Consider the following 13,139-nt stretch of genomic DNA (forward strand, 5'->3'; position numbering starts at 1 on the left):
ACATTTCCACATTGATGAAACCCGCAAGTACGGGTATGGTGCTGACAAACCTATAAACATAATCACGGCAAATATGGGATTCGATCACTTTAGTAGTTTTCTGGCACGCCTATGGTACTCCGCACAGCGAAATCGGACGCTCTAAACCAGGGGGCGTGCCTCCAGTACCCGTCCCCTCACACAATCTATCTTGTCATGTGTAATTTTATATATTATAAGTAAGATGAAAAAGATTTTACAGAATGCTTCATGTGTGATAATGAAATTTAACACTCAATGGATGATGAACTAATCAGTTTCTATTTTAAACATGATAATACTCGTATTCTCAACATGATAAAAATAATAATCTGACTCGTAAATAAATAAATAAATAAATAAATAAATAAATAAATAAATTTTGGATACACGCACGCCATTCAAAAAGGCCTTTGCGGACAGTCTTCCGTCTACAACATTCGCCATAAACGTCCATGTGACGTCAGCCGGTGATGTCCTGAAATAAACATAATTAAAAATCGCCAATTAACCATAAACATAAAGAAACAGAACGAAGTTGCCAACTAATGAGATTTACTTCGTTTGCAAAGCTGATAAACCTAATTATTGTGCTAGATTTGTCTTTGAGTTGTACGACTGATGTTCGTTAAATTATCTCCAGACATAAGTATAAAATATGTGTTGTAGATATAGGTTGTTTGAGTGACTGGAGAGTGTCTGGCTCGCATGCGATATAGAAAGACAGAACTACTTCTGATGTATTCAGACATTTGCTGTCATTTTGTTATTCCCGATGAAAAAAATAGACATTGTTTTCTTTTGCTATAAACTATCATTACTGAGGGACTCAAGAAGTGACATCGGCGCAATGATGTCCCTTATAGGTTTCCATAATATAAAATCATGACTCCATAAGAAATTAGAATTGATCATGGATATCATTATATGGATCTTGTTGAAACGATGGCATGCTGTCTTATCACGGATGAACTCATATCTTACCTTATAGCCTCCGTAGAAATCTTGCGATGGTGTAGGTCGACATTATCTCATGCTTGACGAACGAGTCGACTGATTGTGTGGTAACAAAGGATGATCTGGCTGATTGTGTGGTAACAATGCATGGCCTGGATGGTTGTGAAGCAGCAATGGATAACCTGGCTGATTGTGTGGTAACAATGAATGACCTGGCTGATTGTTTGGTAACGATGCATGACCAGGATGATTGTGTGGAAACAATGGATGACCTGGTTGATTATGTGGTAATAATGCGCGACCAAGATGATTTTATGGTAACAATGTATGACTAGGATGATTATGTGGTAACAATGCAATACCTGGCTGATCGTGTGGTAACAATGCATAAAAAAAAGATGATTGTAAGGTAACAATGGATGAACTGGGTGATTGTGTGGTAACAATGCATGACCTTGTTGATTGTGTGGTAACAATGCATGACCTTGTTGATTGTGTGGTAACAATACATGATCTGACTGATTGTGTGGTAACAGTGCATTGTCTGGTCCATTGTGTAGAAACAATGAATGACCTGGCTGATTGTGTGGAAACAGTGGATGACCTGGCTGATGGTGTGGAAACAATGAATGACCTGGCTTATTGTGTGGAAACAGTGGATGACCTGGATGGTTGTGTGGTAACAATGCATGCCCTGACTGATTGTGTGGTAAAAATGCATGACCAGGATGGTTGTGTAGAAACAATGCATGACCTGGCTGACAATGTTTGACCATGATGACCTGTGGAAATAACGGAATCACTTTGGGACCACTTTATCAGAAGATCATGTGAAAGATTTTCACTTTACAAATTTTTGTCGTAAATAAGAAGCGTAATTCACTTAATTAACAAAACACGTATATATATTGTCCACGAATTGGTTCAGACGTTTGCAAGCAACGATATATCATATTGCCTCCCAGCCACGCCCAGGCTGTGTGGAAGCAACGTGACACGATCATGTCTTCCCATCATATTCACGGAAAACATTGTCATTAATTATTGGAATATACTACTATTCCCCCAAATACAATTATTGGTCGTAATATCGTATGTCGATGTTATCGAAAGATGGGTCATTATAACGAATGGCTAATGATGGGCAATGTTGTGCTTTGCGAAATGGTGTCTTATTAAGAGCCACTCGAAGGTGGACTATTAACTTTGGCATGTATTCTCAATACCGTGAAGCACTTCGGTCAATATGCAAATATTGAATATTTGTGACATTTTCATGCTATTGGAGATATACTTTTGTTTGATGATAGTGTCGGGCACAGTGTACAAACATTTATAAACCATAGCAGTTTATATTTGGGAGTGCTAATTGCAGTCACATGAATATAGGGCCTAATTTTCCACAATTATACGTCACAGCGACGTAACAGTGTTGTGGCGTATGATAATTATCATACATATTTATCATCTTTTTTCTATCAATTTACGGACGTTCAGCTGAGTTACGCAAAAAAGCAGTATCGAGATTTATGAAGTTAACCAATTCCAACAATGGTAAATAATAATGATACCAGGTGTTCGCGAAAAGGGGAGCGTATCCTGCCCCACCGGTGGCACCCGTCACAAACACATGTAAAGGCAAGTCAATTGTTCATCTGAAAAATAGGGAATTGCTTCAGACATTTTTTTGTCACTGATGCGTAAAATCGTCCTACACGTCTACCATAAAACTAAAATACTTTTTAAGGCGATATTCTCTTACCCATTACATTTGACCATAGCTGCATTGGCTGTCTCAGTGGTAGTGACGTCTTGAAATACCATTGATGTTCTGTTTTCTAAACATGAACAGATTACATGAATGAGGTGAATTTTGTAAAGCCAATAATAAGTTAAAAAAAGAAACTCCAGATTTTCCTTACATTGGTTGGGTGTGTCTCCTCAAGTTAAGTGGATGTCGTGGAGCTTTTTAAGTCTTCAACAAGTGATTAAATTCCACATTACAACGCTAATTGTCTCTAACATGTCGTCAAAAGATAACATTAAATTTATCGAGTAATAAAATTTCACTGTTACTTAAGCTGATAGCGCAGCGCGTCGCCAACAAAGAACCCTTCTAGTTGTTTATAGATAATCAACCTTTATTAACGCAGCGCAGCGACAGCGCGACTTCTGTAATATTTTTGAACCAAAGAAAAAAGCCATTTGCACTGCTTGCTGCCCGGAGGCTTTTTATGATGTCATTTTCGGATGAAAATAAAACACATGGTTAGACAAATACAGACTTTATTCAAGAAAAGAAATCGATGTAAAAATCACAAATAAACAAAGAATGACTGCTTCTTGAAGTACAGACATCCGTGTCTGTATGCCAGTGACGCCGAAATGACAAATAATTCTTAGACATCCTGAGTTATTGAGTGAAGCGATTGCTCTCTAGGTCGAGTTCTTTCACAGGACGATAGCATTCTCCATATTGCATCCTTCTCTGTAGGATATTGTGCCTCCAAAACACTCTCTCTTTTTGCGGTTGTATTTGTCTCAGGTGTAGGTACATATGTACCAACGTTTCTTTTCCACAGTCCAAATCTTCTCACACAAATCGGTTGTCAAGGTTTCCCTCATAATAGTAGAGGCATCTCCTAATATAGAAATCAATTAATTATTTTCTCTGTCACAGCGCTGGTTTAGTGTAGATTCTCAATTTACAGACATCTGTAATTGGTTATAATTGAAGTCAATCTGGGATTCGAATCCGACGCTAGCGGATCATTACGCATCAGACCACCCGTACCTTCCTCGTTTTAAAATAATAAAAATATATAAACATAAAATCGAATCCACATAATTGAGTTTTACTCCAATGTTGAAATAAATAACTGAAATACTGTTCAAAGCGGCATCGAACTCATCTTACCAACTCATTTCAATAAAAATGTTTGTTTGTTGTTTAACGCCGCATTCAGCAATATTCCAGCTATGCGACAGCGGTCTGTAAGTAATCGCGTCTGGGCCAGACAATCCCGTGATTGACAACATGAGCATCGATCAACGCAATTGGGATACGATGACATGCATCAACCAAATCAGCGAGTCTGACCACCCGATCCCGTTTGTCGCCTCTTACCACAAGCATAGTCGCCTTTTACGGCAAGCATGGTTTACTGAAGACCTATTCTACCCCGGATCTTCACGGGCCTCAATAAAAATGCTGTGACTTGATGACATTATTTTTTATCCAAAGACGGGTGCGATGGGAACGTGATCTGAAGGACATGTCATGGCGCGTCAGCCTCAGCGACATCATATTCCGCAGCAAGGCTAACGATAGCCAACGTTTCAGCAAGACCTCAATCGTAAGTTTATTATCACCAAATAAACCTGTGAAACTCCGTCCTTTGTCACCCAAACAACTGTGAAACCCCATTCTTTATCATCCAAACAAGAGTAAAACCCTGTTCTTTATCGCCAAAAACACAATGAAACCCTGTGTTTATCGCTAGAAACACAGCGAAGCCCCGTTCTTTATCGCCAGAAACACAATGAAACCCTGTTCTTTATCGACAGAAACACAGCGAAGCCTCGTTATTTATCGGTAGTAGCACAATGAAACCTGTTCTTTATCGCTAGAAACACAGTACAGTCAATGTGTAAACTGACTGAAAGTTTCACGTAGGCAATTTCCAAAACGCAAACATATTCCAGTTGTGTCACTATTATTTTTCCATTTCTAATATCAGGATAACGAGTTTCAAAGATGTGCCTCACTACGCCACCAACCAATCTCATTAAAATCAGATCTTAGTTCTCACTACCGCTAAACAAAGATCTGAAGACATCTCATTAGGGGTCACGTCAGAACGACATTTCCTCCGACTAATCAGAGCGTCGCTTTCCAGATTATGACAGTCGCAATGTGATTTCTAATCATGCAACCTCGAAAACTTTAACACGGGGTATTCCGAACGACAGTTACGGGTTTAACGACTGAATCCATACAATCTACACCATCTATTAGCCATTCCAGAATAATTTTTTTTCAGGTTTCAAATTTGTAATCGAGAGTTTGTCAAAATATGTTTCGAAGCGTAGTCGCCAGTTTGAAATTAGTGCCGTAGAGCACGAGAAAGCTGCCTTCTGATTGGCATTTTCCATTGGTCGGTCAAAGTTCGCGCAAGGTCGGTCTGACGTGACCCGTAATGGGATGTCCTCAGATCTTTGTTTAGCCGTAGCGAGAACCAAGATCTGATTTTAATGAGATTAGCCACCAACAGATTGAAATGATAAAATTAAAAGAAAACGAAAGTCATTGTATAATTTTAATCCTACCATAATTAGTCTGATGTGATGTTTTTACGACCTTTAGAACTTCTTCATAACTCTTAGTTAATCTGACGGGAAAATAATTGTAAATTGACTGAAATATTTTGGCATCTTGTAAATTGCCAAAGTGTAAATTTCAGTCATTTTACACATTGACTTATTTTAAATATTGACTCTAACAAATACATGCACTAACTTCTTAAATATACATTCATGATTGCAGCAGCTATTTTTGTCTTTATTACGACGATAAGCGTATATATGTCGTTAGTAAAATGATAATCATGCAGATATTTTGTTTTGACGACATTCGTATTGCGGAGATATGATGTGCTGTAAAAATCAGCTGTATGCACAAATATCATATGTCGTTATTACAAAAACTTGAAAGTTATTATTAACATCAACCCCATCCCCCATTACCCACAGCATCCCCATCACTACTCACTGTGTTACCTGTTTATTGCTAGGCCTGGTTAGGGGACAACAGCGGCAACAACAGTGACGACGTGGGTGAGCAGTGCTTCGCCAAGATAGGAGTATATAAGGTGAGAATACGGGAGTTGCATATAAGGTGAGAATATGGTCGGAGTATATAAGATGAGGCCAAAATAGCTGTACATGAGGTGAGGCTATGGTAGGAATATACTATTAGTTATGGTGTCTTTAGTTGCCGTATACGGTGTCATATTAAGTTAGCCGAAAAATATTGGGCGAGGCGTCACCAGAGCCCAATATTTTTCTGCTTACCTAATGTGACACCGTATACGGCAACTAAAGACGCCATAACGAATTTATTATGCCGAAAAGCTTACACTTTCTGGTGTCCATATCGCACATTTTGAATTTTATCAGAGATTTTCTCATCGGTGCTACTAACAAAGCGTTTGACAGCCATTGCTGTGTCAAAGGGAGAGCACTCTTCAAACCTTAGAGGCCAAACCTTGTTGAAAATATTAGCTATAATCTATATCAATGAAGTCACGAATGTGATCTAAAAACAGATTAATATCCTTGCACATCGCAATTAATGATAGTAAAGCACAAAACAGTGTCAAATAACGAATATCGGCACCAGCATTTCCATGTGAAATATGTGAGGTGGGTGTTGGAAAATCCAAGATAGCTGTTACTGACGGTATACGGTCTCATATTAGGTCACTATCAACCATCTTGGATTTTTACTGATGGTATACGGGTTCATGTGGGGTCAGTAGTCCTGCTCTCTGATTGGTCAATCTCACTTTGAGGCATAATAAAAGGTGAGAATATGGTCGGAGTATATAATGTTAGAGAATACGGTAGGAGTAGACGAAGGGAGAATATGGTCTGAGTATATAAGGTTAGGATATGATAGGAGTATATAAGGTTAGGCTATGGTAGGAGTATATAAGGTTAGGCTATGGTAGAAGTATATAAGGTTAGGCTATGGTAGAAGTATATAAGGTTAGGCTATGGTAGGATTATATGAGGAGAGAGTATGGTAGGAGTATATAAGGTTAGGCTATGGTAGAAGTATATAAGGTTAGGCTATGGTAGGAGTATATAAGGTTAGGCTATGGTAGAAGTATATAAGGTTAGGCTATGGTAGAAGTATATAAGGTTAGGCTATGGTAGGATTATATGAGGAGAGAGTATGGTAGGAGTATATAAGGTTAGGCTATGGTAGGATTATATGAGGAGAGAGTATGGTAGGAGTATATAAGGTTAGGCTATGGTAGAAGTATATAAGGTTAGGCTATGGTAGGAGTATATAAGGTTAGGCTATGGTAGAAGTATATAAGGTTAGGCTATGGTAGGAGTATATAAGGTTAGGCTATGGTAGAAGTATATAGAGAATCTCACCCGAGTGTCTTTTGATATCAAATATATCAACACGAGTTGATAAAAGTGGAAAAATCCGAGGCTTGCCGAGGATTTTTGCCACTTTTATCAACGAGTGTTGATATATTTGATATCAAAAGACACTCGGGTGAGATTTTATTTATCATCCAACATCATTCTTTCAACTTTTTCAATTTGTAAACAGTAATTAGCAGTGTCTTCAGTGTAAAAAGTACTGCAAACAGCTTCAGTAGCAGAGCCATTAGTGATGTCATTTGATTGTGACGTCATGGTAACCAGTGATGTCACAATGGTCTGCAAAGCATTGTGATGTAATTTCATTGCAGCGATATCTACAGTGTAGATATCGCAAAAGCGATATCTACAGTGTAGATATCGCTTGATCTCATCCAAGCGATATCTCCCGTGGGAGCCAGTTTTGGATGATAAATAAGGTTAGGCTATGGTAGAAGTATATAAGGTTAGGCTATGGTAGGAGTATATGAGGAGAGAATATGGTAGCAGTATATAAGGTGAGAATATGGTCGGAGTATACAAGGTGAGGACATGGTAGGAGAATATAAAGTGAAAATGTGGTAGGATTATATGAGGAGAGAATATGGTCGGAGAATATAAGGTGAGGCCATAATGGGAGAATTGAAGGCGATTCTAATAGGACTATACAAGGTGAGGCTATGATATAGATATACACTATGAGGTTATCGTAGAAACATACATGGTGATGCTTTTTTGGAATATATACGGTGAACCTATGGTAGGAGCATACAAAGTGATGACACTAAAGGAAAATACACTATGGAAAGTGACAGGAATGAACGAAGTCTTTTTGACACAGGGGCATGCATGCTGGGGATTCGATAGGGTTGTGATAAAATATGGTTGTGATAAGATATGGTTGTGATATGGATTTACAAGGCCGGATAAGGCATGGATTTACAAGATGAGGTTGTGATATGGATATACAAGGCCAGGATAATGCACACATTTACAAGACGAGGTTGTAATATGGATTACTAGGTTAGGATAAATCACTCATTTACAAAACAGGATTGTGACATGGACATAAAGGGTCAGGATAAGGCACGGGTTTACAAGCTGAGGTTGTGATATGGATATACAAAGTTAGGATAATGCACGGATTTACAAGATGAGGTTGTGCTATGGATATACAACGTTAAGATAAAGCAAGGACAATATGAGTATGATCTTATTGTTACTGTGATGTTGACATGTACACGTAGGCCTATTGGAAGCAGACAACAACCAGTTGCGTCATTCTAGCACGCATTAGGAATACCGTTATTCCCTTTGCATTTTGAAAAAATGATATTTTGTATAATTATTTTTGACATGTAGACGTTTTCTTGCTTCTAATATTTAAAATCAGATTTTCACGTTTTAAATATTTTTTTTAACACCCATATATCCCTGACGAAACACTGTATTTGATACACCAGGGCGAAACTGTTGCTGTGAAGAAAGTTGAATGTGACAAGATTGACCTCACCAGGAACGTGTTGATGGAGTTCAAGCAGGTGACGTTGTCCCCCAAAACAATGCGATATGTATCAGGCCTTATATTTTTATAGTTGGTTTAGGAAAGGCAAAACATAATTAAATTAGAAAAAAAATCCATGAGATTGTATCGCTACTGTTCGTAAGAAATGATAAATAATATGTTTACACAACTTTATTTTAAGAAACAAAACAATTAATCGTCTTTCAGTATCTTTGACTGTTAAAACTTGTTTGTTTTTCATTCATTTGTAGAGTAGCAATCTGGGAGTTAAATAGTTAAAATTTCTATTTCGACCACCTACAAGGTCTTATCTGTGAACGACATAAGTATTCACATATTTCACTCATGCCATGCTCCTAGGGTATTTTTCATTGTTTTCCAAATCTTCTAATGGGTCAACGGGTAGGGATATGTACATTTTTACCTGTAACCTGCTTCCTTCCATTATTGTCAGGTGCGAGATTTGCAACACGAGAACTTGACGAGATTTGTGGGAGCAGTTATTGAGCCCAGCAAAAACTACCTCCTGACGGAGTACTGTAACAAAGGCAGCCTGCAGGTACTTCATTCGTCACTACTCGCCCTTTCCCGTAACCCGGCGCCAATACTGATTGTTGATATTTATTCCTCCGGAACCAGGTCACATTGTTTTAAACGATATGTCGATTTAACAGAGTTCGAATTAACGAGGTTTCGCTGTACGTACATTCAAAAGTTTTGCATCGCTGTGTATACGGCGACAGGTTGTACACTATATAATAAAGAGATGATGTGATGTATTCCAGGACGTACTGCAGAACGACAATATCAAGCTGGACTGGACCTTCAGGCTCTCTCTACTCAGGGATATTGCCAGGGTAGGTTTACACATAGGGCCTCTACTCAGAGATATTGCCAGGGTAGGTTTACACATAGGGTCTCTACTCAGAGATATTGCCAGGGTAGGTTTACACATGGGGTCTCTACTCAGATATATTGCCAGGGTAGGTTTACATAAAGGGTCTCTGCTCAGAGATATTACCAGGGTAGGTTTACATATAATGTCTCCGCTCAGATATACCGAGGGTCAGAGATATTGCCAGGGTAGGTTTACAGATAGGGTCTCTGCTCAGAGATATTGCCAGGGTAGGTTTACATGTAGGGTCTCTGCTCAGAGATATTACCAGGGTAGGTTTACATATAGGGTCTCTGCTCAGAGATATTACCAGGGTAGGTTTACGCATAGGGTCTCCGCTCAGAGATATTGCCAGGGTAGGTTTACATATAGGGTATCCGCTCAGAGATATACCGAGGGTCAGACATATTGTCTGAGTAGGTTTCATATAGGGTCTCCGCTCAGAGATATTGCCAGGGCAGGTTCACATATCTCCTTCTCTGGTCAGATATATTCTCAGGGAAGGTTAACATATAGGGTCTCTTGTTAGAGATATTGGCGGGTAGGTTTAAATAACAACAACAACAGCTACAGCATAAACAATTATAGTCAATGTAATACTATTGACGACGATGTTGATAACGTCGACGAAGGTGATTTCGTCTACATTACATAGGTTCTCTCTGCCCAGAGATAACACGATTGTAGATTTCTGTCACTTAAGTCACATTGCTTAACACACTGGCTCTCTTTGCTCAGGTCTGCATTGCGGGGGTAGGTTAACAGATCATAGGCCCTCTCTTCCAAGAACTGAATTGTGAGGGTCGATTTATGGGAAACAATCCCGACTTTAATAGAAAGTTTTAGGACACTCCATGTTTAGATCGAACGTTTTATGCCTTTGTTCTTAAGCCTTTTGCTGGGTAGATTTTTCATATCACAGGCGCTCCTCTTGGTAATGTATAATTCGCATGAGGGTTGCAGATTAATTCAGAGTATAAACTTAAGAGTAATTCTCAGGTTGCAGATTGCGTTTGGTTGAGTTGAACCACTCATGCATAGTGTCATCTTCCCGAGGCAAGTGAGTTAACTGACTATAATTGTCCAGTGTCCACCTTTGCCGAACCAGGCTGGTATTATGGGGTTACATTTTGCCTGGATTAACGAGTCTATGCAAAGTCCAATAACAATCGTGCAACGAAATCGAAATCCGGTTCGTAAACTGTTGTGCAGACTTCGGTCGATTGCAGAATTTGTAAATCATTTGCGCTGCCAACTCGTTGTCAACAGATGTTTTCCAAATCTGTTCATGTTTTTAATCAAGGTGCTCACTTCATTTGATGCACTTCGCGATGTAAGACCCGTTTTATCACATAATAGATCTTGATTATCGATCAGATCGTCTTGACTGGGCGCCGCCATTTAGTTTGAAGCAATTGCAAGTGATACGAGAGGTGCAAATCTGATTGGTCCATATGAGAGACATAGAAGGGACATAACTCGTAATAGCCACTTGTGGCACTACGATCGAGCCCAGGAATTCCAGCCTAGTCATCTTAGTCAGTTTACTCTCTTGCCTCGGGAAGATGGCATCGTGTAAACGGAATGTTTTGGGTTATTACTTTTTTGAATACACTGAATGTAAAGAAGCAATAGTATTGTAATCATAAATAATTTCACACAGGGTATGGCGTACTTGCATAAATCTGAAGTCCGTTGCCATGGTAGCCTCAGGTCGTCGAACTGCGTGGTGGACGGCAAGTTCTCCCTCAAGGTCACCGACTTCGGCCTACACAGTCTCCGGGCGAACAAGAGCGGAGAGTTCGAGGGCAACACACACGCAAAGTTTGAGAGTGAGTCGTAATATCTGCTATGAATGCGAGCCAAAGAATGGACTTCACAAACATTGTACACAAGTATAGAATCAAACCCTGGTCTTCGGTGTGACGAGCGAATATTTTATCCACTATGGTAGTTCATCGCTTGAAAAGGGTGAGGTGAGGTGAGGTGAGGTGAGGTGAGGTGAGGTGCTTTTTCTATTCAGTACTTATGCGCTTTTATAGTGAAAGCCTGCTCAGACACCGTGATGCAGTTTAACATTAATACCCGACTCAGAGACAGTATTCCGACCCCAGGCAGACCAGTCCTTGTTTTAGCCGTTTCATGCCGAGCGCCAGACAGGGTAACAAAAGTATCACATATTAACATCGTTTGGTATGACCCTTCCAAGGGAACGAACCACCAACCTTCCGCTTTCCGAGTAGACGCTTGACCATGCATGGAGGCGGTCTAATACTATTCGTAACGTATTTTGTCACAAATGCATAACGAAGTACACGTATAAATATTGAAAAACGGTAAACATGGGACAGACCAACAAAATATTAAGGTCTTCATACTTTCAACCATTTGTTTCCTCGTAATGACGTCATACTATTCACTCACTGTCTGTGTTTGCGTACATTAGAGATGCTGTGGGTGGCGCCCGAGCACCTGATGGACGAGGGGGGAACCCAGAAGGGGGACGTCTACAGTTTTGGCATCATCCTGGAGGAGATGATTGTGCGGTCTGCCCCCTATGACACGTACAGAGGAATTATGGATCCGCAAGGTGAGGAATTAAACAGAATTAGTGTTGGGACTGAGGGCTTTCTTTTGATGGTGATTGGGTCATGGTTTAATTTAAGTCAGAGTGTCTTGGGACATTCAGGCAATGCTTTGGTCAGCATGGGTAAATATGACGTCAAGATGTTACCTCATCAATGTAGTGACACATCCAGTCATATATATATGAATCCAACAGCCGCTTTTATCTTTATAGGTTCCCTCTGGGTGAGAGACCCAAGGTGTCACAATTCACTGTGCAGTGTAATATCCCAAAGCTGGGTTAGGATCCGCTGTCATAGTTTCGAATCCCACATTCATGCTGAATATGATCCTTGATTTGCCTGCTGCATACACATGATCGCGGGTCCAACAAACGTGACTGTACTGTCCGGCTGGCACAGATTTAACTTCAGAGAAATCACACAACACAACTCCATGTTTTCCGACTGTTTCATTCTTTCATTCTCCCGCATTACAGGTTACACACAAACAAATGTTTTCCAATAGACTTCTATAGTAACTTTATATTTAAAATAATACTAATTAAGCATTCAAAAGCTATTACCTGTCCGTGTGTGCACAGTGTGGCCTTCGAGCAGCATAAAAAAAATGACTAGCTCAGCCAGCTCCTTTTCCGAGCTCAGGAAGCCACTCACTGACCATCAATTACAATTTCTACCTTTATAGTGAGCATGATTTACTGCCATGACTTGGTGCACTGATTGAACCTTGAGCACAAAAAAGGAATGATTCACATAAGTAATTACTTCATTATATTTATATTCTTTCAATGAGACATTTCCGTATGTGTACAAATACATTTAATTCTCATGTTCAGCAAAGGACATATGTTTTTATCTTGTTCTGCCTATTGTAACTTTTGAGGCGAACCCCTCGCCTATACAAGCCTAAACACACGGATTATTCCCCTTATAGGTACACACACACTTAAAATAAAACAAAAATCATATGACCTCAATATTAATTTGATAAAGT

The 13,139-nt window shown here is 39.5% G+C and overlaps 1 protein-coding gene across 1 annotated transcript in view; it reads left to right on the top strand.

Annotated features, from left to right (window-relative positions):
• LOC139467068 (atrial natriuretic peptide receptor 1-like) overlaps nt 1–13,139 on the top strand; it is a 58,469-nt gene that overhangs the window by 38,794 nt on the left and 6,536 nt on the right. The window contains exons 9-15 of the mRNA XM_071248786.1: nt 4,220–4,331; nt 5,769–5,846; nt 8,601–8,678; nt 9,117–9,221; nt 9,448–9,519; nt 11,221–11,389; nt 12,004–12,147. Of these exons, the coding sequence (XP_071104887.1) occupies nt 4,220–4,331; nt 5,769–5,846; nt 8,601–8,678; nt 9,117–9,221; nt 9,448–9,519; nt 11,221–11,389; nt 12,004–12,147 (758 nt within the window). The remainder of the gene's footprint in view (nt 1–4,219; nt 4,332–5,768; nt 5,847–8,600; nt 8,679–9,116; nt 9,222–9,447; nt 9,520–11,220; nt 11,390–12,003; nt 12,148–13,139) is intronic.

The sequence above is a fragment of the Haliotis cracherodii genome, unplaced genomic scaffold (genome assembly GCF_022045235.1).
Source record: "Haliotis cracherodii isolate W230 unplaced genomic scaffold, xgHalCrac1.p SCAF_19, whole genome shotgun sequence".
Classification (NCBI taxonomy): domain Eukaryota; kingdom Metazoa; phylum Mollusca; class Gastropoda; order Lepetellida; family Haliotidae; genus Haliotis; species Haliotis cracherodii.